Source organism: Panthera onca, chromosome F1 (assembly GCF_046562875.1).
Source record: "Panthera onca isolate mPanOnc1 chromosome F1, mPanOnc1 haplotype 2, whole genome shotgun sequence".
In the NCBI taxonomy this organism is placed as follows: Eukaryota; Metazoa; Chordata; class Mammalia; order Carnivora; family Felidae; genus Panthera; species Panthera onca.
In genome coordinates this window covers 41,823,393-41,849,250 of record NC_138355.1, presented here as the reverse complement: position 1 = coordinate 41,849,250, position 25,858 = coordinate 41,823,393, and the positions used below count along the sequence as shown (strand labels likewise).

The 25,858-nt window shown below is 43.2% G+C and overlaps 1 protein-coding gene across 1 annotated transcript in view; it reads left to right on the top strand.

The window, feature by feature from the left end:
* The first annotated feature begins 7,439 nt into the window (after positions 1 to 7,439).
* The window catches only part of LOC132686331 (uncharacterized), an 83,871-nt gene continuing 65,452 nt past the window's right edge, over positions 7,440 to 25,858 (top strand). Inside the window, exons 1-3 of the mRNA XM_081791904.1 lie at positions 7,440 to 7,488; positions 7,636 to 7,693; positions 24,318 to 24,483. Of these exons, the coding sequence (XP_081648030.1) occupies positions 24,427 to 24,483 (57 nt within the window). The 5' untranslated portion in view covers positions 7,440 to 7,488; positions 7,636 to 7,693; positions 24,318 to 24,426. The remainder of the gene's footprint in view (positions 7,489 to 7,635; positions 7,694 to 24,317; positions 24,484 to 25,858) is intronic.

Here is a 25,858-nt window from a genome sequence, read left to right as displayed (position 1 = left end):
ATGGTGGACAAGGATTTTGTTGGAAAGGAGTTTCCAATCAAAGAATTTAAGTGTTTCCAGTGTGGAGAGGGAGGCATGATTTGAGTTTCACATAATCTTCTTGCTGAGACATAGAAGATGGGTTTGAGATCTTGATGTGGATGTGGGGATCATGGCAGAGCCCCGGGTAAGACGTGACACAGCTCAAACCAGGGTGTGACAGTGGTGTGGGAAGAAGTGAACAGACTCATCGGATACTTAGGAAGCAACATCGGCAAAGCTTGGCATCGGATTAGAAAGGACACAATGAATGACCCCTGGGTCTTGGTTTTTGGAGCTAGATGATGGTGGGGCCATCCCCTGTGATAGGAACATTCGCAGAACACCATGGTGGTTTCATTCTGGACAAGTTGAGTTTGGAGTTTTTGTTGCCGCCATTTTCAGTGATGCGAAGAATAAAGCCAAAATGTAAATGTCTTTGGATGAAATTTTACAAGAACTGATGCCATGTCCAACGTGACAACTGTTCTCTTATGAAACTGAGTTTTTTATGAATGCGTTCATTTTATTCCTTGTATAGTACCACTTTATGAACAAATGCATTTAAAATCATCTTTTGGAACAAAGCCTATTACTAAAGAGAGGACTACTCTGCTATGAGTATAATTGCTTCTAAAATGTCTACTTGTAGACAGACTTGTATAAGCCATCATTAATTCTTTGTGTAATTAATGTATAAAATACAGAGTTTCTATTAATGGAAAAGAAACTCAAGCATCACACTGATAATACCAATAACATGCATTTGTAATTACATACTGTAGATAACTGTAAAAGCTACATTTTATTACATTAATAAAACGTAAAAACTCCTGAAGCAACCCAGAACTGGGTAGCAGTAACACTATTAGGCTCACTGCTTCATCAGTTAGGAGTCTGTCAAATTGCTGTTAGCTGGTTACTAACACTTGCAGTGCACTGGGGAAACTTTTCCCCCCATAAAATAATGAGCATTTATTCTTCAAGATAAAAAATTGCGTGTTGGTGGAATAATATACTATACGAGAGTAACAATGCAAAGATAAAAATCAAACTCAATGAGAACAAAAAGCTGAATGGGAGAACTTCTTGTTCCTCTAGGTGGACTGAGAGATCAGATTCTGTCACTAGAGATGTGAAAAATTGCTTACCCCCTAAGTGTGCCGCAGAGGCAAGCGGAACTCATAAAGGGAGTGTTGATTTCATGGAGGGAAAGTGTATAGGGTTCCAAGCGCTCCTGGGTTAATACCTTGGTCACACTGACGGGTAAAGAAGCCAGTCTATTGGACTGACTGACCCAATCAATATCTCTTTAGGTGTCTGCCAATCACCCCATTAGGGAGCAAGACCGAGTGGATTAGTTCAAGCAGCTTCTCAGATGCTCGGCCAGTCTCTCTTCCTTAGGTAGGCAATGGGAGGAATGGCTTCATTTGGAGAAGGACCGGGGGGGCCTCCAGATCTGGAGAGCACTGAGATATGTTCAGAACAACTCAGAGGCAGCTGACTACTCTATGCAACTCGTGCTGCAGAAATATTCGTAGAAACACAGAACACATTTCTAGAAACTAAACAAATAGACAGACTATGCGTACCTGACCACCTATCTGACCCCAAACTCAGCTGGGGGAAGATTTAAGATATCAACTATGGAGGTGTCCGGATGCTTGGGTGGCTCAGTTGGTTGGTTAAGGGTCGGACTCTTGGTTTCAGCTCAGGTCATGATCTCTAGGTGGTGAGATTGAACCCTGTGTCTGCTCTGCCTGCTTGGGTTTCTCTATCTCACCCTCTCTCTGCCCTTCCCTCATTCATGCTCTCTCTCTCTCTCTCTGAAAAGAAATAAAACACACACATACACACACAATGGAGGAGTCAAAAGCATAAGGTTTCTTTTGGATTCCCACCCTCCCCTCCCAGAATTCCCAGAGAGTACTTCCCATTGATTAACTTTTTTTTTAATGTTTTTATTTATTTATTTATTTATTTTGAAGGAGAGAGAGAGAGAGACAGAGCATGAGTGGGGGAAGAGCAGAGAGAGAGGGAGACACAGAATCTGAAGCAGGCTCCAGACCCTGAGCTGTCAGCACAGAGCCTGACACGGGGCTCGAACTCATGAACTCTGAGATCATGACCTGAGCCAAAGTCGGAGGGTCAACAGACTGAGCCACCCAGGTGCCCCACTACTTACCAATTTTGAACTAAAAATAATTTGATGTCAAAATTTTTCCTCTGAATCTTGCATTCGAATCATCCTCTCAGTGTGCTCACTTTCTCCCATTTCACAGAATTTTTGTCATGGCTCAAGAAAATGAGGTTGCTCTACTGAATCTGTAGTCTAGAAAGGGATACATGGATAGGCCTCACATTGTCCAGATTTGTCTACAGAAGTTTTTTGTGTACGGACTTTTTCCAGAGAAAGGGTCCAGGGATTGTGTAATATTCTCCAAAGGGTCTGTGAGTTCTTCTCCCCACATTTAAGAAGGATTTACTGACCCTAATGTAAATGCAACATGAAGGCAACAAAGCAACAGTCCTTCCTTCCTCTCCTTGTGATGTATTTCCTCATAAAGCCAAGAGGTGGCAGCATAAACACCACCCTGTAGCTGTCCCATTTTCCTGACCAAAGAACTTTCAAAGGTAAAACATAATGTGAAAGCCCATCAGTAACCTTGCTTTGGTTTGGATAGAGTGTGGGTATGTGTCCCATCAAACCACCTTAAAATACTCCTGGAGGAGTAGACCAAGATGGAATGAGCAGTCCTGGATTCTCAGGTCACATAACACTGAAAGACAACATTTGGGGGGGGTGCCTGGTTGGCTCAGTTGGTTAACCCTGCAACTTCAGCTGAAGTCATGATCTCATGGCTGGTGGTTGGTGCCCCGCATCAGGTTCTCCACTCTCAGTGCAGAGCCTGCTTGGGATCCTCTGTCTCCCTCTCTCTATGCCCCTCCTCCTCTTGTTCTCTCTCTCTCTCTGTCTCTCTGTCTCTCTGTCTCTCGCTCAAATAAATAAACGTTTAAAAAAAAGACCATAGTAAAAAAGAAAGACAACCTTTGGTACACTTTTGTTAGAGAGTACCATGCCAGAAAGGCACACAGCTTGATTATTGATTGAATCAAAAGCACATACTTTAAATCGAACCTAATCTCCCAAACTGTGATTAGTATTTTATTTTATACGTTGTGTCATTGTTTATATACTGTATAAACTATCTTAAGAAATTACTTATTCTGAACAGAAAAATACTTTAGTTTCTTTGAACCAACACCAAAAAGGTCTCTTTCAGTTCTACTCCTTGGGGGATTGAAAATAACAAAAAAAGGGGAAGTTATTTGACACATGTAGATTCAGAAGATTTTATTTTGATAATTAAGTATCACTTTCATTTTCTGTGTAAGTATGAGAAGCAGGGATCTTTGCTACAAATTCTTAACCAGATGCACACTGGATAGTTTTTCTACTTTAAACATATCTAGTCAACTCAGATATAAGCATTTTAAGTAGCAGATTCTGGGTGTTAATAATTTCTCAGGATAGACCCATGGGTTTAATGGTATATGTTATGCGATCCTCGTAATTTTTAGTGATGAGATTAAGCATGGGCTTTTATCTTAAACAAGTCAAGCATCAGACCTGAAAAAGCAATCATTTGGTCGGCTTAGATGAAATGTGTTTTGCCTATCATTCCTATTCCCTTGAAAAGTCTCCATAAAATTCATAATTATTGGGTAGCAGAGAGCAGATACACCTAGTTTCAGACTGTTCTGTGGGAGAGAGGATGATAGAAAGGGCCTGGTGGCATTTGACAAATATCAACAGACATAATGCAAATTTTGTGGGTGGAATAGAATGTAAGAAATACTTGCCAGTCTGTTTTGGTTCATTTTTCATAGGCCAGTTTAAACTGTGAGGCTCCTTTGAAATAGAAAATAATCTCCTGGGGCAAAACAGGAACAAAGTATTCAGAGTATAAGTCCAGCTTCTCTTGGATAATAAGAACTTTGCAAGAGTGATTAATTGATCAATTAATTAATCAATTGATTAGTATTTATGGAGCATCTTTTTTTTTTCTTTTTTTTTTTTCTTTTTTTTTTTTTTTTTGCCTAGCTTTCTGCTCAGTGTTGTGAGGGCTAGGAGACAAATGTGATGCATATTTTCTTAGTTACATTCCCATTACCTCTTGTGCCTTAATATGTGAATGTGGGGGATTCAGAGTTTATAGGTGGGAGGGGTACATAAGAGCACTCTGTTAAGTTCTTTAATGTAAAAGATTCTCTTTCACTTTCTGAAAGACTATCTGATTGGGAAGGACTCGATGCAACTCATTTCATTTGTTTGCTCCCCACTTCCTATTAGCCCAGGTGCTTGACACACCTGGAGTCCCTTTTATAAAATGTTTTCATTGAATACAAACTGGTCCAGATGGGCCACAGTTTGAGGGGCCTTTAGGCTGCTAGCCTGACTGTCTCGTTCTCCAGGGTGATGTTTGCGCTTGTGTTTTTGTCTGATGGCTCTGCCACAAGGGAAAGAAAGTGCACAAAAGTCTTGTCGACCATGCAGATCTTCTGGTAGCATAGAGCCTATGGGGGTGCGTGGTTACCTTTTGGGGGTAAAGGTGGGGCTCAAGCAGCAGAACAGGTTTGGGCTGGATGACCCTTTCTTCTGGATTCATTCCTAAGAACACTGTAGGAATCTATAACTAGGGGACTATTTTTAAATACTCCCAGTGTGTTGGGACTGATGGAGAGGCTGACTCAACAAATATGGAATCTACCACACGTTGGATTATAGTTCCCATGGGATAAAAGGGATATTTCTGGAACCTTCTTATTCTGTGTAGTTTCAGGGTTCTCACACAGCCTCTAATTACCTATGTATTTAAGGTGTTATTGCTTTTTGTTTTTTTAACGCTGTGGATTTATGAAATTCACAAATAGCAATTAAGGCCAGATTCCTCTTAAAAAAAAAAAATTTCTTATGCTGCAGCTTGACTTATCTCAGTTTTATCTGACCTATAATTAGCCCATATATCAGATGGTCTTAATCACTAATTCCCAATGTGTGATCCTCGAAATGAAAGTTCCGCAGCATATTAATAAGTCTTGTTTGGAAAAGGGTTCCACATGCAAATGAATTGGAGACATGCTGGTCTAAACCAAGGTCAGCACGTTTCTCGACCATGAGACTTTATGTGATTTGTCAACCTTGGAGGCTGGGAATGTGCAGCCCTTTGCAAATGCTCTGGTCAACAACTTCCTTTCCAGAGAGGGTCTTGCAGGACCCATGTTCTAAGAACTGCACTTTGGGAAGTACTTGTTTGTAGATTTGTTCGTGTTTGAAAAGACTTTATCAGAGGAAAAGTGGGCAAGTTTTATGAAAGAAAAGTAGACATAGGGGAGGCAGAAGATCGCAAAGGGGTTTATTTTGAAGATTAAAAAAAATTAATAACCTAAGACCAAAAAGGCAACAGGCAGGTCTTTGGTAGTCTTATAATGTTATAAGAAAATACATTTTGCAATAATTGAAACAAAATCTTTTTTAATGTTTATTTACTTTTGAGAGACAGAGCACGAGCAGGGGAGGGACAGAGAGAGAGACAGAGAGACAGAGAGAGAGAGACAGAATCCAAAGCAGGCTCCAGGCTCGGAGCTGTCAGCACGGAGCCCTAAGTGGGGTTCAAACTCACAGAACCATGAGATCGTGACCTGAGCCGAAGTCAGAGGCTTAACCAACTGAGCCACCCAGGGGCCCCTACAATAATTTTAAAAAAGTGCATTGCAGATTACAAATTGGTGAAAATATAAAGACGCATCTAAAATACTGCCGTTCTCAGGCACAATTTAGTGTAAGAATCTCATTAAGATTCATGTTCTGAAAATGTTTCATTTCTAAAATAGGCTTGGTAAGCTTGGTACAGCTTGGGCCTTTTATGTATAATTTAACAACGGAAACCATAACAACAATAATGTATGGATAGGAAGAGTTTATCCTCTTGAACGAACAAATTAGGTCATCGTCAAGCAGTTTGATTTAATGGGAATCCCCGCGAGGTACTCACATAGTGAGAAACGGCTCTTCTCCTGTTAGAAAAGAATGCTGAAAAGAACGTTCTCCCGTTTCACACAAGAATGGGACTGTGCCACAAGAATTGGTTACGTGTTAATTCCCCCGTAGTGCTGTTGGCATGCATCATCCAAACCAGTTGCCAGCATCTAGCCCTTGCTGCCAACTAGGCTGGATCTACCTCTCCATTCTGCAGCCTGTTTTGGAAGGAAAGACAGCCACCTCTCACGTGCTCCCGGCTCTGCTGGTCCAGCTGGATGAGTCTGGGAGACCTCCGGCAGGTCTTTGATTTTGGACTTTTTAATAGGCATCCATAATAAGATCATCGATCAAAAAGCATAAACCCTAAGTGTGCCTAAATGTAAGAATTCTTATTGATGAGGGTAATAATACAAAGGAAACTGAAGTTCTAATTTCGACTCCCCATGAATGATGGACGTCTGGTCTTAAAATATGCCTCCTGCAGAAGGCTAGACTCTTGGTGCTGGGAATGACCTTGCAGACCCACCTCAAACATGTTTCTCTTTCTCAGCAAGCTTGGGTCTGAAGCAAGGAGTGGGGGCTTTGTTGGTGATGGGTTTCTTGAGCACCAGAGGGAAATCCTGACTTGAACTTCCTTTGGAAAGACCGTAACCTTTCTAACAGGTACCATCATCAGGATAGTGATTCTTTAATGTTCTCTTTATTTTTGAGAGAGAGAGAGAGAGCACGAGCGGAGGAAGGGGCAGAGAGAGAGGGAGACACAGAATCCGAAGCAGGCTCCAGGCTCTGAGCCCAAGGCGGGCTCGAACTCCCGAAACCGCGAGATCATGCCCTGAGCCGAGGTTGGAGGCTTCACCGACTGAGCCACCCAGGCGCCCCTGGATAGTAATTCTTTAAATGTGTAAATACAAGTCGCGCTAAAGCGAGCAGTGCCGGCCGGACAGTGTACCTAATGGATTTCTGCAGCATTACAGCGATTCTTCCGGGCAACAGCGTGTCCGATCGGCATCTGCTCGTTTTCGGTTTTCCTTTTGCAAGAGCTCGCCCCCCAGGGGGAGCCAACCCTCCCAGCGGGGCCGGCGGGGCGCGGCGGCTCCGGTCTCGCTCCGGGGCGGGCGCCGCGGGGACCCTGCAGCCGGGAGAGCGCGTGGCTGCGCGGGCCCCGGAACTGCGCCGCGCAGAGGTTTCATCTAATATTAATTGTTTTAACCTCTAGTGGTTTCAGCGGTTTTATTGGCAGGAAGATGCAGGCGGTAGCGCACTGGGGGCTAAGGCTTCGGATTGCGCTCACAGGGGAAACAATGGGCTGGAATTTGAGAAAACAAACCCAAGATGTTAATTAGCCGCTGAGGCACTCGGGGCACTTTGCAAATGTTAACATAGCCTACTTGTAAACTCCCGAGGGCTGGGACTTCGTTATTTGTTTGGTACGTTTTTTTTATTTATAATGCATCGTGGTGTCATTTTGAGTATTAAATAATTTCTCGAGGAAGTGTTTGGGGAAAAGGGCGATCAATAGAAAGGAAATTCTTTTCCCCTCATCTCACTGTGTTCTTTTCTTCTGCATTTTGCAGTCTTCCGTGGACCTCCAAGAAAGCCATCTATTTTAAAGAGGAACAAGGTTGATCCACTGTAAGTGATAAGAAAAATGGCAGAGACCAACCGAGGGAAGGGTTACCTCTGATAGCTGTCATTGGCTGAATGTTTATTGTGTTGTAGACTCCGCGTTCTTTATTTTCAGTTTAATCCTTTCCACCCCCTGGTGAGGTAGGTGGGCCGAGGACGTGGTTTTCCCTGTTTGCTGACTGCAGAGGGGCGTTTGGACTCCTCTCTCTGGCTGGGGCCTGGCTCTGCTCCCGACACAGCCTCGGGGGAGCCTGTGGCCGTCGGTGCCCTGAAGCATGGATGCCTTTGAAACCCTGGGCTTGTGCGACTCTGACCAGATTATTTCTCCCGGCTCAGTTTTCAGTTTATACCTGGCTCCTGGGTTTGCTGGAAGACTTAAAGCAGCTCACCCAGAGCCAGGCAAGAGTGGGGGCTCCGGGAGTCTAAGGCATTCATAAAGCATGAGCTTCTTTCTCTCTCAGTGGGTGGTGATTTATGCCCCACGACCTGCTGTAAAAGCTGTGCAGTAAACAGGTAGTTGAATTTAGTCGCTGAATTTGGATCGGGAAAAGGTTCAAATCCTGGTTCTGCCCTGCTGGTTGTGGGACACTGGGCCAGTTAATTAACTGCAGTGCCCCCTCAGTTTCCTCTTGGGTAAAATGGAGGTAATAGGGTGGTTATGAGAGAGAACAGGGGGTGCTTGGGAAGCACTTTACATGGAGGTGTATACTTAGCACCTGGTGAGGGCAAAATAATTGTCTAGTATTATTATTTCCTGCAGCCCCCAAAATGGAGCACTTGTTCTTCCGGATTCATATGCTAATGGTTCCCCGAAGAGAACCGTTGGGTTTCTGTCTTACTATTCTGCTGTTCACACCTCGATTTCTTTTCCCACAGTATTTGCTTTTAGTTAAGCATTGACACTATTTCACATTTTTTTCTTACTGGGTCCCAGATATTGTTCTGTAGTGTCCTTTTGCCTCTTTTTTTTTTTTTTTTTTTTTTTTTTTTAATTTTTTTTTTTTTTTTTCAACATTTATTTATTTTTTGGGACAGAGAGAGACAGAGCATGAACGGGGGAGGGGCAGAGAGAGAGGGAGACACAGAATCGGAAACAGGCTCCAGGCTCTGAGCCATCAGCCCAGAGCCTGACGCGGGGCTCGAACTCACGGACCGCGAGATCGTGACCTGGCTGAAGTTGGACGCCCAACCGACTGCGCCACCCAGGCGCCCCATTTTTGCCTCTTTTTTTGACCGAGGGAGACACTGGGCCACGGACTCCCATTGCATTCACTCACCATTATAGTAGGCTGGGTACTCTGGGGGTGTGTGGGGTGGGGTGGGATGCAGGGATCTAGACACCATAAAGAAGCCGTGCTTGTCCTTAAGGAGCTCCGAAAGAGAGATGGAAAGACAAGGAATAAGTATGAGAAATCCAAGGCAGAATGAGGGGAGTGCTGGTGAGGAGCTGGCCATGTGGGCTGGTCTAGGAGGTGTCAGGAATGTGGTAGGACCTGGGTGGCTAGAATTCCTGGAAGTCTGGATTGGAGACAAAGAGAAGGGAACAGCAGCCTGAGCAAAACCGCGGAGGAGCGGGGAGAGCAAAAGGAGGCTTGAGAAGCATATTATCCTTACAGAGATGGTTGAAAGCGTAATGTTGAGGAACTGTAAAGGACGGGGCCAGGTCCCGTGCTGGGTGAAGGGAACCAGGGGTGGGCGGGGTGACCATGGAGAGGGTGAGATTTCCCGGGGTCTGACAGGGTGAAGAACGATTTTATTAATGTTTTGGTCAAGTGTCAGAGGTGAAAGGTGAGGAGACTGTGGCTGCCCGGGCTCTGGGTGGGGACTAAAGTTCCAAAGCTCCCCCCCAACACCCCCAGCCTGCTGGGGTGCTGCTGCCCCTGGGCTGTGGCCTGTGGGGTGGTGATAAAGGGATGGAGCAGGGAGAAAGTGAAGAGGGACTTGCGTTTGCATTGCTTCTGGGCTTCCTGTGGCCTGGAACCTTCACAGAAACTGTACTAGACAATGTGTCCAGGTTCTAAAGTGAACTCATAAAGCCCATTTAATCCACAGTGTTTCACATTGTATCATAGTCCATAAAGCCTATTAATCCACAGTGTGTCATAGCATACCACAGTGCAATTGGTATGAATTACTAAGACCATGTCTCAGAATTTCATGTCTGTGGGAAAATTCACTGCAAATTCCAAGTACCCGGCCAGGAACCTGATGGTCAGCTGGGAACTGTCTGATATGAAATGGTTACACTGTGTGCCTGGGGAATGTTTACCTGGAGAAACATGTGTTCTGTTGCAAACGACCAGATATCGTTTGGGTTGGCAATTGAGAAAAGACATTTCTTTGTAGTAGCTTATGTTTTATGATTCTTAAAATTTTTTTAGCATTTTTATTAATTTTTGAGAGACAGAGAGAGACAGAGCGTGAGTGGAGGAGGGGCAGAGAGAGAGGGAGACACAGAACCTGAAGCAGGCTCCAGGCTCTGCACAGACACCACCCCCCTCCCTCCTGACCTGAGCTGAGTAGGATACTTACCTGACTGAGCCACCCAGGAGCCCCTTATTTATTTAATTTTTTTAAGGTTTAGAGTTTAAAAGACACCACAAATGTTATTCTTCTGTTACATTTGCAGATAATAAATTTTTATCCTTATATCTGAAGAAAGAACATACTTTGTGGACAGCATTTGTTGTCAATGGCAGTTGTTGTTCATCAGCCTTTTAAACTGGTCCTGGGATTGTTTCCTGTCCTGGGATTCTAGAACCAATGACTAGATGGTTAAGAGAGAGCACTCTTCGACATTTGCCTAGATGAAAACTACAGACAGCTCAGTCATGGGGTATTTTATTTTATTTTATTTTATTTTATTTTTTTAACGTTTATTTATTTTTGAGACAGAGAGAGAGACAGAGCATGAACGGGGGAGGGGCAGAGAGAGAGGGAGACACAGAATCGGAAGCAGGCTCCAGGCTCTGGGCCATCAGCCCAGAGCCCGACACGGGGCTCGAACCCACGGACCCCGAGATCGTGACCCGAGCTGAAGTCAGATGCCCTACCGACTGAGCCACCCAGGCGCCCCAGTCATGGGGTATTTTAAAAGCAAATCCTTTTAAATAGATAGGACATATTCTTTCTCTCTCTTTTTTTTTTTTAAGTTTATTTATTTATTTTGAGAGAGGGAGAGCACGTGAGTAGTGGAGGGATAGAAAGGGAGAGAGAGAATCCCAAGCAGACTCTGCACTGTCAGTGCAGAGCCTGATGTGGGGCTCGAACCCAAAAACCATGAGGTCATGACCTGAGCCGAAGTCAGCCGCTTAACTGACTGAGCCGTCCAGGTGCCCCAGGACATATTAGTTCTTACATTACTGTCATCTTTGTGGTTGTCATTATAATCAGCAGTAACATCACACCTGGCATTTATTGAATAATTACTATGTGCCCATAACACTTTTTGAGGAGCTCTATCTTAGAGCATTTTTTACAGCAAAACCTAGTTTCTGTCTAACGATGCCTGGGAGAACTACATTAGCCATTATCCAAGATTTTTTTTTTTGTCAGTCAACAAACATGGAGCACCCTTCATGTGCCAAATACTGTGCTAGACCCTGGGAATCAGTTCTGATTAAAATGAATCCCTGTTGTCATAGAACTTAAAATGGGAAAGCGAATAATTAGTAAGTCATTCCAGGTACACAGAGTGCTTGCTATGCAGGGCTAATGCAGGATACAGAAGCATATAGTCGGGGATCTGTTCTTAGGGGAGGGTGGTCGAGGAGAACTTTTACACACAAGATGGACAAGCAAATAAGCTTTGTGAAGGCTGTGTTAGCCAGGTGAAAAGAAAGAGAATGGGCTCACAGAGGGAGTAGAGTGTATGGAGGTTGAGAGGTGGGTGAGAGCCTGGTGTTTGAGGAACTGAGAGGGGTCAGATAACAGTTGGAGGTGAGCAGCTGACTGAGAACCTGCTGAAAAAGAGGCTGGAGAGATGACAGGAGTTAGATCATTCTAAGGCTTGGGCTCCCCTAAGGAGTTGGATCCTTATGTCAAGGACACGAGGAAGTCATTAAAGACTTTGGAGCTGAGAATAATCAGATTTGTATTGTATGATCAGATTTGTATTGTAAAAATTGTCGCTTTGGCAGTGGAGAATGCATTGGAGGATTCAAGAGTAAAGGGGACAAGGTAGATGTGTCCAGGTGAGGTAGAGGAGGGTCTGGACTAGGGTGGTGAAATCGGGATCAGAAGGAACTGAGATTCATCATATCCCATGTTACACCGATTCTGAAATGTATACGTGTCATATTTTCCTCTCTGAAATTGTGATAAGGCTTAGATTTAGCAATAGTTTTTGTTTCTTTTTCTTGGAGGTGCACAGGACAATGGTGCATCCAGTAATCAATGGCCTCTTTTCTTAGGTGAAATATGGCATGCAGGAGGTAAAACCTACAGTGCTTGGTGGTGTCATGGAGCTCAGGGGGCCGGGGCACTGAGCAGTCAGTTGAATGGTGGGGTTGCAGTTCCAGCATGGAAAAGACTTTATGGGGACAGTTTTATTCTTCAGATTTTTTATTTTCAATTTGGCGAAGTCCAAACTAGAAAAGCCATTGACTACTATATATCAGCAGTTGAGTTGCTCATTTTAAAGATTGTGAAGTAGGGGGGCACCTGGGTGGTTCAGTCGGTTAAGCGTCCGACTTCAGCTCAGGTCACGATCTCACGGTCCGTGAGTTCGAGCCCCGCGTCGGGCTCTGGGCTGATGGCTCGGAGCCTGGAGCCTGCTTCTGATTCTGTGTCTCCCTCTCTCTCTGCCCCTCCCCCGTTCATGCTCTGTCTCTCTCTGTCTCAAAAATAAATACACGTTAAAAAAAAAATAATAATTAAAAAAAAAAAATAAAGATTGTGAAGTAGGATATCTAGGTTTTAATTGTTGATATTAAATTGTTTTTGTTGGGGCATCGGGGTGGCTCGGCCGGTTAAGCCTCCGACTCTGGGTTTTGGTTCAGGTTATGATCTCACTGTTCATGGGATCAAGCCCCACATGGGGCTCTGTGCTGACGGCACAGAGCCTGCTTGAGATTCTCTTCCACACACACACTCTCTCTCTCTCAAAATAAATAAATAAACTTAAAAAAAATGGTTTTCATTAATTTTATTAAATGGTGTTTTATTAATTGCCGATATTACACGGGTTTCATGTGTAGATGCACCATTTCCCAACTTGATCTCTCTTGATCTCCCTTTAAGGCAGTATATTTACATTTCTTGCTGTATTTAGCTTTCTTGTCTATCAGTTTTACTATCTGTCCCTAGAAGACTGAATAACTGTAATTTGTACATGACAGACCACGTGGTGATACCAAATATTTGTCATGTTGGTGCCTTTATGGCTCAGTTGTTCTGGAATGTCCTTTCACTGCCTCTTAGCAAAGCAACCACATTCAATATAATATACATGAGGTATAAGGAGTCATTGCAGGTAAATATTGAGAAGATTTAGTTGTTTTTCAGTTTATCCAGCTTGGAGGACCTTTTTAGCTGAACAGTAACAGGCCTATAGGTAACAGTTGCTAGTAACCTGACTAGGGGGTTTAGAAATTCTGGAGGTCCCAGGGGTGCCTGGATGGCTCAGTCAGTTAAGCGTCCAAGTTGGGCTCAGGTCATGATCTCATGGTTCATGGGTTTGAGCTGAACCCTGTGTATGGGGCTCTGTGCTGACAGCTCAGAGCCTGGAGCCTGCTTCGGATTCTGTGTCTCCCTCTCTCTCTGCCCCTCCCCCATTTGCACTCTCTCTCTCTCTCTCTCTCTCTTTCTCTCTATCTCTCAAAAATAAGTAAACATTAAAAAAAAAAAAAAGAAAAGAAAGGAAGAAAATTCTGGAGGTCCTGTCCTAGACTTGCCTATGGGAAAATTAAAACATTGATGGCTAACGTGTTCTCTTCTCTATCATGCACACGAAACTGATGATGGTTTAGAAGCATTATACTGTACCTCTGACCAAACAATTTTAATTTAATGATTAGATAATAAATTTCTAATACTGCTTTTTTGAAGATGATCTTACATATTTACTTTCTAAATGCATGTGACATTTGAACAGTTTCCAAGTGCTTTCCTTTGCTATGGGATTGGCCTCACAGCTGACCTGGGAGGTTAATTTATAACTATGGTAGGCATCTGCGAAAGTAGATTCTTCTGATCTGCGGCTCCTATTTTGGGAGGATCATTAGATAAGTCCCTTACATTGTCATTTACTTTTGGGGAATGGAACTTTGGAATTGCAGCTGCATGTTCCCTGGTCTTACCCTGCTCAGGGGGCAAAGCGATCCATGGAAGAGGATGGAGTAAGGGGTGCTGTACTTGGGGGGAATGGTCTAGCTGAGTGAACAGGGCTCATTTGTCTCACTTGGCTGGAAATACAGTGACTGGAGTCTGACTTAGCTAATTCAAGTGCACAGTTGAAGCTCCCTGGCTACAGGAGGAGAGAAACCAGGAATGTTAAAAAGTAAAACAGTATGAGTTTCTGATGGTGGTGAAAGCATGGAATATGTCTCCTCTGATATGGCTCTTTTGCCCCTGGCTATCAATAATACTTTAGCAAATCCTGTCTTTGTTTACGTGCACACCGGTGTATGTTCTTTATTTTTAATGTTTATTTATTTATTTTGAGAGAGAGCGAGCATGAGTGGGGGCAGAGAGAGAGAGAGATTGAGAGACGGAGAGAGAGAGAATCCCAAGCAGGCTCTGTGCTGTTAGAGAGGAGTCCGACTTGGGGCTCGAGCTCAATGACTGTAAGACCATGACCGGATCCAAAACCGAAAGCCGGATGCTTAACCACCTGAGCCACCAGACACCCCCACCAGTATATATTCTTAAGGGGAACAACCAGGATTAATTTATTTAGTATGCAAAGAGTGATTTTATCAGATGATAATGTTTATCTCATGAAACAAAACAAAGGTCAATCAGGTCCATTCCTAGATTCACTGGGAAGGATTACAACATTGCATTGCGCCTCACTCTTTTTATCTGTAGCTTTAAGACATAATATTATCGCACTAGGAATTCTTGTGTGCTGTGACAGGCACAGTGCCTAGGGAATAAGCCTTCCCGTGATCTGCTTTGGCACCTACTTTTAGGATCTAGAAGTGTGGGACCTATTGGCCTATGGTACATTATCAAACTTTCTGATTGTGAACATTAATAATAAACATCTTAGATTTTTATTGGATAATTAAAAAATAAATAAGTACTTGAATATTGAATCTTTATCTTGGCTGTTTCTTGAGAATACTTATCTTATTGTTGGTGATTCATGTTTATTATTAACTGAGTAATAAAAAATTAAAAGCATTTATAATAATGAATACATTATTTTTAATGAATGTATAAAAGGGAATGATGTTTTCAGTAGACAGTGAATTATGGCTTGGTGTGGTGTGCAGGTGAGGGAAAATGGTCCCAGGATGAATGAAGTTAGGCTGCCAGGGTGTATTCTATTTCTGTTGGGGGTTTCTTAGTGCCATTATCAAAATGGTCCTCTTCTAGCCTCTGGTCTGTCAATCACAAAACAGTTTTTGAACAACTCTGGTGGATAAATAAAGCATTTGCTAGCTCAGGGAGGCATGTATAAGAAACTTCATGAAAATGGTACTAAGATTCCTCGTTTAAAGCCAAGAAAAGAGTGGGGCGCCTGGGAGGCTCAGTCGGCTAAGTGTCTGACTTTGGCTCAGCTCATGATCTCATGGTTCGTGAGTTCAAGCCCCACGTTTGGCTCTGTGCTGACAGCCCAGAGCCTGGAGCCTGCTTCCGATTCTGTGTCTCCCTCTCTCTCTGCCCCTCCCCCGATCATGCTCTGTCTCTCTCTGTCTCAAAAATAAATACAAATATTAAAAAAAAAATTTTAAAGCCAAGAAAAGGGCAAGCAAGCTGGAAGTCTGCTACAAATATGGTGTCTCTGAGTGATGTAGACAAGGAGGTTCTAGGTACACATAGCTCCTCATGCCTAGGTTGGTGGACAGGCTCAGACTTTGTGCTAATTAGGAATAGAAGCCCTTTCCTCTTGACTAGCCCGGCTCCCATCACGTGACACAAGAGCTCACAGAGAGCTCCTGCTGCATTTTAGCTGCCACTCTCCTCCTGCCCACTGTACTTTGCATTTTTAGACACAGTCAAGTTGCTGAACTATTTTACAACCAAGGCTCACTATCCACAGTGAGACCTGGGCAGGGAGTGTTAAAGGTGTGCAAACCTATCATTTTTCCTGGTAAACACACATGGCTGCTACTATAGACCTTAAATGAGAAAGCTTAGAATAATAAGGTGAAATTATGCAAAAGCTTGGACTAATTGCAATTCTTTTTCTAAACAATTAGGTGGTAATCCAAATGTCTACTCAATGCTTGAAATCACTTTTTTTTTTTTTTAGTATAGTTGACACACAATATTACATTGGTTTCAGGTGTACAACTCAGAGATTTGACAAGTTTATACATATGTTCACCACAAGTTTTGCTACCACCTGTCCTGATGCATTGCTATTATAATATCATTGACATTCCTTATGCTCTGCTTTTATTCCCCTGACTTAGTCATTCCATAACTGGAAGCTTCTATCTCCCTCTCCTCTTCTGTTTGGCCTCACTGAAAGCGCCTTCTCGACATTAGTGGTTTATAAAGTTGTTTTAAAGCAGACATCCAGCATGGTTTCACGTATACACTTTGCCGTTAATTAAAACCCACATTTCTTAACCTGATATTCAGGTACCTTTTTCCTTTGGTCTTAACTTACCTTCCTAACCTTTTCCTCAGCTACTCCTTCATGCGATGTGTGCCACACTCCCACCAAAAGGCACTTGTTGAAGGTCTCTGCATCCTGTGGTTTATGTTCAAACAGTGCAAAGTGTTTCCTCTCCGTACCTTCCTTCCCAAATGGCCCAGTGAAAGCACTACTTTCTTTCCAAAACCTCTTATGCCTTCAACCCACTGTAATTTCTCCCCATTGATTTCAGGTAGTATTTGGCCTGTATAATATACTCTTAAAGTTATCTATATTATTTCTCTTTTTTAATGCTCAATGAGGACAATAGTTTTTTCTTACTCATCTTTCTATTTCCCACAATGCTGTTTCTTTAAATTTGGGAGACAAACAATGTGTGTTGTTTAGATGAATGAGTTCATTGGATTTATCCACGTAGGGAGTAGACTTGCAATATATCTCTAGTTTCCTTCTCTCTTGGAAAAGTAATATGTTTCCAATTCCATGATTACATTAGAAATTTATAGTTTTAAGTGTATGTGGTATATATGATCATATATTTACTTTGTTAAAATAATGTTACATTAAATAATGTATTTAATGTAAAATAAGGGATTGAGAAATGACATGGTATAAAAATACTAGTATATCTCATTTTAAGTTGACTATTCAATCAATACCTGACTAACCATTCTCTGCTTCAAATTTTCTTAGCTAGAAAATCAGGAACTTGAAAAAGCTTAAAGCTGTGTTTGTCTTATGGATAAAAGATTTGCTATGGAATTTTACTTTTGTATAAAAGTATATAAAAAAGATATGCCCCTTCCCTCCCTAAGCTCCCATGAGTTGTGGCTATATGATTATTCTTTTGCAATGGAATGTAAGCAGAAATCTGTTACAAAAGACACTCTCCTCCCTTTCTTGGTCTCTTCCTTCATTCTTTACTTGAAACAGCCCTTGCTGTCATTGTCGAGCATGAGGATATAGGCCACACCACAGGCATACAGAGTGGGGATTTTGAAGAAGCCTGGGTCATGAGGACTCCATGGAGTCGAGTTGCCTTACCAGCCATGACTACCCATGAAATAGAATTTAACTTGCCTCAAATCACTATTTTGTGATCACTTTTCATTTATTTATCTTTTACTTTCAGTAGGCTCTGAGCTCCTTGAAGGGAGGTACTATACTTTACCCATGTTTCAATTCCTAGCACCTAGCACCTAGCACCGAGTGGAGACACATGCGTTTCAGGGATTTCATTGGAGTTTTTAAATAACTTGTTTTAAAAATATTTCACTTTATTGCTATGCTATAAAATTCCAGGTGGGAGGGAGTTTGTCAAATGGCAAGAAATCTATACTGTGAAAAATGTTTTTCTATTAAAATTTTTTTTAATGTTTCTTTACTTTTGAGAGACACAGAGAGACAGAGCACGAGTAGGGGGAGGGCAGAGGGAGAGGGAGGCACAGAATCCAAAGTTGTCTGCACAGAGCCCGACATGGGGCTCGAACCCACGAACTGTGAGATCATGACCTGAGCTGAGGTCTGACACGTAACCGACTGAGCCAGCCGGGCGCCCCTGTTGTAAAAATTTTATAATGAAATTATTCATCAATATCGAGATTGCCTCTTTTTTTTTTTCAGTCTTTCCCTGATACTGTGCCTGTGAGTCTCTCACACTGCCCGTCTGTAGGCTCTCACGTTAATTTTCCTTTTTCCATTCTACTCTCTACTCTGAGGATTTCTAAGTTCTAGCCACTGAATGTAAGTTTTGATATGTGGTGGGATTTCACAAAAGGAGACGTGCTTACTATGATACTTGGCCAATTCCTTGCCATTCCTTGTCCTAACAGAAATGGTTATGTGGATGCTATACCTATAAACTAGGTTCTACTTATTTGTGAGAATATCATTTCTAACTCTTTTTTTCTACTTCGATGGTCTGTAATTTGTCTGGGCATGCTTTTTCTCTTCCAGTTAGGATCATTTCTGTCTCTTAGCCTATATAAATAAATTGCGTCTGTTACCATTTGTTCAAATGCTAGATTTTATTCTAGGGGCACCTGTCTCTGCTTCTTTACCATCGTGTGCTTCTCATATGGATTGGCTTCTTATATTCTCTCTTTCTCTCTTTTAAATAGACTCTTTTAAATAGCCCCGTGTGGGGCTTGAACTCACAACCCTGAGATCAAGAGTTGCATGCTTTACCAACTGAGTCAGCCAGGTGCTCCTTCTTATATTCTCTTAAATCCAAACATACTCAGTTTAAATAGGGGCAAGCATCTGACTAATTACGTCTTCTAATGTAGGTGTGCTGCTCAGCATTTTAATGTTAAAATATATTTTATTTTGTTATAAACCCTTCATGATACAATTGGAACATTATATTTTTTTCTGAAATGATGTGCCTAGGTTGGTCATTTTATCTGTGAGTTACATTTATAACGGTACGGAGGCCTAAAAATGTTTGTTATCTTAAGAGATTAGGTTTGAAATGGTTGAGGATCACTGGGGAAATAATGAACAGATATCTTTTGATAAGCATATAGCTAGCTTATCCATAGATAAAAAGAAGGAAAGTTATAGCTATCACTTTTCTAGCACTTGCTCTGAACCAGGCACTGTTTTGAGCATTTTATGTATATTAACTCATTTATATATTGTAACAACCCTATGAAGTGGGTACTGTTATCATCCACATTATACAGAGGAGAAAACTGAGGCATAGAGAAATTTAACTTGCCCAGGGTCACAGCTGGTAAGTGGCAGAGATAAGATGTATTGAGGGATCATTATTGATCACAGTATGATCAAGCAACTTGCCCAAAGTTACACAGTTTGGCAGATCCTGGATTCAGACCCAGGCTCTTGGCCCCAGAGTTTATGCTCCCAATTATCACACTGCCTGGTCTCTGGCCAAGCTCTGCTTTATAGTTATTGTTGTCAAGCTACACTAACCCTGCAATAATAATAACAACAACAAATAATTTTAAAAAATGCTCTGGATAGATAACCAAAGAGGTATCTTTTAGAGATATCATATGATGTCATAAGAAATCTTTAACTTCTTTTTTAAACTATTGTTGCCATTGACCTATTTTTGGAGTTTCTAGACTGAGCACTTACAATCACATAAAAACTGTAGGGTCAGCTTAAAGGATCTTGCAGTAAGTTTTGAAATTTTGCAGCAAAGTTCAGAGAGAGAGAGAGAGAGTAAAGAAGGGATGAGACAAGAGTTCCCATGAGTAACTTGAAGCCGGGGGACCTGGACCACGGTCCCTTTGTCGCTGTACTTCTGTTGGGCTGGCAGTGACACGCAGGTGGCTGGGAGCAATAGTAGAGACGGTGAGAAGCAAGGAGGGAGGGTAAGTTGCCATTTATGCCAGTTCCTCCCCTTCGTTGTCATCAGTGGTACCTAATATTAAGAGGCCCACGACATTGACCTCACTCTCAGACATACGTCCCTGACATGGCAAAAAGGATGCTTTGACATTTTTCCTTCTAATTTTGAACTTAGGAAACTTCATCTTCCCACATTTTCCTTCTCCATCTTTGAAGCCATCTGGAAAGGGACCCTCTACCTCTTGTTCTCATGTGAGCTTGTGCACCTGGGCTCGGTCAAGTGCCCTGTGACTCTGGGCGTTCTCATGCCCCCAGTCTGGCACCCTTCCCACCCTCCACCGCAGCCCTTGCTCACTGGCGCTCCTCTCCTCGAGTCCACAGTGCTGCTCTGCCCTCCCCACATGGCCTCACCTGGGGCTGAGCCGGTAAAAGAGCGTCAGGTGAGAAGTTCCTCAGTTTCCCTTCCTTCCACCCGCAAGTGTGTCCGTGTTCATCTGTTCATCCATCTCTGCTTCCCCTCCTGTTGCTGAGAAAGCAGTGGCCCTGGACCCTCCCGAGACACATCACTCCTTTCTGCAGTACGTCTGTTGGCCTTGCTGTCGTAACAAACAGCCTGCAATCCCAGTGCCTACAGTTACAACCTTCGTTTCTCTTTCAAGGTCCTGGGCTTGGCTGGGCTTGGCTGGGCTTGGCTCCAGGCGGCAGGTCTGGTTGGGTCTGTGCCACTGTTTTCTTTGAGGTCCCAGGCTGACGAGGCACCACCTGTCTGGCCCCCTGAGGGCAGAAGTGCAAGAGGGGAGCAGGTCCACCAGGCCTCTTAAGGCCTCTGTTTGGAGCTGGCACATATTGTCTCCACATTCCACCAGTCAGAGCAAATCATGCCCCAGAGTCACTGGGGCAGGAAAATAAAGTCCACCTGTGGGAGTTTTGCTGAACAATAACACGATCTACCAGCTGCCTTCTCTAAAATCTTAACATGCCCTCTCCCCCCATTATATTTATCCTTGTTCATTCGTTGTGTTTCTTCTCATTCTGCTTGCCTCCCTTTCTATCTGTTTCTTCATTGGCTTTCCCAACCTACAAGCAAATAAATCCTTCCTTGTCCCCTAGGAAAGGTTCCTTTCTTTTAATTATGACTTGCCTCCTCCAGCCATTCTTCACTTCCTCCCCTCCACCTCCTCATAGAGTATTTCCTGTCACCTCAGTGTCTCCTACTTGTCCTTAGCAGTTACTATCTGCTGTCCCCAATGCCCATGCTGAGCCCTCGGCAGTCTTCCATCCCCAGGAACCCACGCCCGCCTTGTTAACGTCCACGGACCACCTAATTCCCGCTCGAGTGCCCCTTCCTGTTCCACTTTTGTTGCAGCATTTTATATGGCTCATTCCTCTTCCTTGGAATTTTCTCCTTTGGAATTCCCCCAAACCGCTGATTCTCTTCCTTCTTCTGACACCTCCTTCTCTGTCTTCTTCACGGACTTTTCATTCTTTCATTCATTCGCTTGGCCGATAGTTATGCTGTGCCTCGTACGTGCGGCACAGAGGTAATGGACACATCCCTGACCTCATACTCAATAGGATCACACGTCATTACAGAATTGCAGTGTGTTGTGGCCACAACTGTGCTTAGGGACCTATGGAGAACGTAACTCAGGTTGCGGGTTAGCAAACTGTCCGGGAAGAGGTGTCCTGTGAGCTGGATTTTCAGAGATCCAGGCTGAGAGAACAGGAACAGCATTGTAGGAGGGGCAGACAGTGCTTGCGATGGTCCAGAAGCTGCTCTCCCCTCAGATGGCTTCCCCAGCATTTCAGCCCCCGCTCTTACTCTGCACACCTTTTTCTCCTGGGCGGTCTCAGCCCAGGACACTCTCCTGGGTGGGTTTCTGAGTGCCTACAGGATATCTAGCTGAATGGCCAGAAGTACTTCCAGTTCAATCCTAAATTCATTTTCCTTTCTTTTTCCTTTTCTTTTCTTTTCTTTTCTTTTCTTTTCTTTTCTTTTCTCTTTCTTTCTTTCTTTCTTTCTTTCTTTCTTTCTTTCCTTCTTTCTTTCTTTCTTTCTTTTTAGTAATCTCTGCACCTGACATGGGGCTCGAACTCATGACTCCAAGATCAAGAACGGGATGCTCGACCTACTGGACCAGCCAGACGCCCTCCTAAAGTCACTTTCTAAACTTCAGTTCCTCACTCTGTGGCTTCCTCATCACATCACAGGCAAAGGTAGAAACCTTAGAGTCCTCGTGGATGCCTCCCTCTTTCCTTCCTGCTGTCTGCTCACCACCAGCCCACTTTGCCAGGCACATCCTGCCGATTCTACTTCAACTGACATCTAGCTGGCATACGCTATTCTCTTGGTTTAAGGTGTACAATGTAGTGATTTAACACCTACCTAAATTGCACAGTGATCACCATGCTAAATCCAGTGACCATTTTTTCCCACACAAAGTCACTACAGTATTATTGGGTATATTCCCTACTCAGTACTTTACATCTGCCAATTCTACTTTTTTTCTTTTCTTTTTTTAAGTTTATTTATTTTGGGGCAGGAGGGGCAGAGAGAGAGAGAGAGAGAGATTGAGAGACAGAATCCCAAGCAGGCTCTGTGCTGTCAGTGAGGAGCCCGATGTGGGCCTTGACCTCACGAACCGTGAGATCATGACCTGAGCTGAAATCAAGAGTTTGACACTCAACCAACTGAGCCACCCAGGTGCACCTGCCAATTCTACTTCTAAACTGTTTCTCAAATCCTTCCCCTTGCTCAAGTCTTATTACAAGTCTTATTGTACAAGGGGTGCCTGGGGGCTCAGTCAGTTAAGCATGTGACTTCAGCTCGGGTCCTGATCTCTCGGTCCATGAGTTCGAGCCCCACATCAGGCTCTGTGCTGACAGCTCAGAGCCTGGAGCCTGCCTCCTCTCTTTCCGCCCCTCCCCTGCTCACACTCTGTCTCTTTCTCTCTCCAAAGTAAATAAACATTGGGAAAAAAAAGGAATTATCACAAAGTCTATATTGCTGGTACTAGATATTGGTATCCAATTTGATCTCATTCACTCTTCTAATCCTTTCCTGTTTTTCTCAAACACACAGCAGCTTACAAACTGCTATGGCATACACAAGGGTTCATAGACACTCTGTTCCTAATAGTCAAAATGTAGAAACATCCTGATGTCCACTAACAGGTGAATGGATAAATAAATTGTGGTATATCCATACAATGGAATATTATTCAGCCTTAAAGAGGATCAAAGTGTTGATATGAGCTACAACGTGAACCTTGAAAACATACTAAGTGAAAGGAGCCAGACACCAGGAGCCAGGCCGTATATTGTATGAGTCTGTGACATGAAATGTCCAGACTTCGGAAATCCATAGAAACACAATGTGGATTGATGGTTGCCAAGGGCTGGGGGTAGGGAGGAAAAGAGAGTGACTGCTCAATAAGTAGGGCATTTTATTTGGGGATGATAGAAACGACTTAGAACTAGATAGAGGTAATGGTCACACAACATTGTGAAGGTACTAACTGCCACTGAACTGTTCACTTCATGAATTCCACCTCAATTGAGAAAAACCACCTTATGAAGACTCTTAAAGAAGAAAGATCACACTTCAGAGCTTGGCTCACATACTCTCTATGCTTGTCTCCAGTCTCTTGTTTCGGGCTTTCTGCTCCCTTCTCTCCCTACATCCCATCCAGGTGCCCTTTCTTCTTCCCCTTCTCTACTGCCCCCTAGTGGCTCTTATAGAAAGTCCAGGCAGCATTTCAAAGTCATTTTCTCTGAGTCCTCTCCCCTCACCCTTTATTTTGTAGGAAATCTGAAGGAGTGTTGGACATAAGGAAATAGAGGGAACCCAGGATTTTTGGACTAAAAAGGACTGGATTCACTTTCCTGTTCTACTACACACTTGTGACTGAGAGTGAGTTGATTAGCCTCTTTGAGCCTCATTTTTTTCATCCATAACACTTATAATATAATAACACCTATAACTGTAAGAGTATTGTGAACAGTAAATGGGACAATACACACTAAGCTGTTAGAACAGCACTGGCCACCTAGTAAGTTCATAATAGATGTTGGCTATTAGGATGACGTCTATGGGTTTCCACTCATCCTTTGAGGCCCAGATTGAACGCCGTCTCTTCTGTGAGGCCTGCCTTGACTTCCCCATGCCCAATCAATCCCGTATTTAGTTTTGTTGTACAGCTTGAAGACATCTCCACACATTGTGCAGTTTGTCATACTTGTGTTTTTCTATGGGGACCTGAGAGCTCTTTAAGACAGTTCTCCAACATGTATCAAATGATTTGAATTTCTTTTTCTTTTTCTTTTTTTGTTTATTTATTTTGAGAGAGAACAAGCTGGGGAGGGCCAGAGAGAGAGCAGCACAAAGTGGGCTATGTGGTGACAGCAGCAAGCCTGATGGAGGGCTCCAACTTACAAACCATGAGATCATGACCTGAGCCAAAGTCAAACGCTTAACTGACTGAGCCACCCAGGTGCCCCAAATGATTTGAATTTCTTGTCCCCTCTCTCCTTTAGGACTCCTCCCCAGGAACTGAAGCTGGTTTGGAGCCCCCATAGTGGTGTGGAAGGGAGCCAGTCATTTCACCTGCTGCTCAATGCAGCTTACGCATGCATCTTGCTAAAGATGATGACCCAGCAACCTGAGCTGATGAGGTGGTGGGTCTCAGTCCACTCTAAACAAGTTAAGTGGTCTCAGAGCCTCTGTTTTGATTTCGGATCCCGTGATAGAGAGTTATGCAAGCAGTCAACATTGTTTGCTTCCCTTTCTGTAATCATTCCATCCTCTCGTTTTGTGCTCCATTGCCCGGGGTGCGTGCCAGTAGAGTTGACCGACTGGATTATGACAATTTCTAGATTTTTTACACACACTGACCGCAGTATGTTTCCAGTTTGGTCCCATGTATTTAGGAAGAGAAAGTTCGGTGTCAGACAAGAAACCCCATGTCAGTCTCAGGATTCAGGGCAGAAATCTGCTCATTCTGGAGCATTCACTTTACATTCCTCCATGCCCTGCAATATCCTGACAGTGTGACCCAGTTTCACACCACTCCCTGATACCTTCTCTTTGGTTAGTTAGGCCTGCCTCTTGCCTGATCCAGGAGAAGTCTGAGTTCAGCCCCAACCATTTCATTCCTAATACCACTAGTACCTTCCCATAAAAGCTCTGTACATGTGTTAGACTTTCAGGGTTTCTTGGAAGATTATTTTTAAAACCATTAATTTTTGTTGGGAAAATGTCAATTTTCAATGTTCTTAGAATCCTTGGATCAAACTGCAGATGGAAAATGTTACGATACTTTACGTGCCTGCTCCCACTGTCCTCCATTCACTATGAGTCTAAAAAGTGAGAAAGGGGGCCCCTGGGTGGCTCAGTCGGTTAAGCAGCCAACTTCAGCTCAGGTCACGATCTCGCAGTTTATGAGTTCGAGCCCTGCATTGGGCTCTGTGCTGACAGCTCTGAGCCTGGAGCCTGCCTCAGATTCTGGGTCTCCCCCTCTCTCTGCCCTTGCCCCACTTGTGCTCTGTCTCTCTCTCAAAAAATAAACATTAAAAAAAATTTTTTAAAGCAAACCTCAGAGAAATGAATTTTGAATCCATTTTCATTAAAGTAGATCTCTCTCTCTCTCTTTCTCTCTCAGACACACACACACACACACACACACACACAAACAGATATATGTGTGTCCAGGAGTTTAAGGGTTTGAATGACCCTGGAGAAATGTGTGGGGGATAGACCATGCCCATTTTGTTAGCAGTGATCACCTGCTGGGGGTGCAGGGAGATAAGAAAAAAAAGAAAAAGACTATCAAAGCCTAGAAAAAAAAAAGTCCCATGATAGAAATGTTAAATAAAAAATTAGAACACAAAGAATCTATCTCTGAGATCACTTCAAATGTGTAAACAATGAAAATGCAAATGGACAAAGCCTAGACTATAACGTGAATAAAAGAAAATCTGGGTAAGAGGGTGATGAGCAAAACGGAAAATATATGGACACAAAACAGCAATATCCCAACATCCAAGCAAACAAAATAAACATTAAGCGCCTTAGGCTA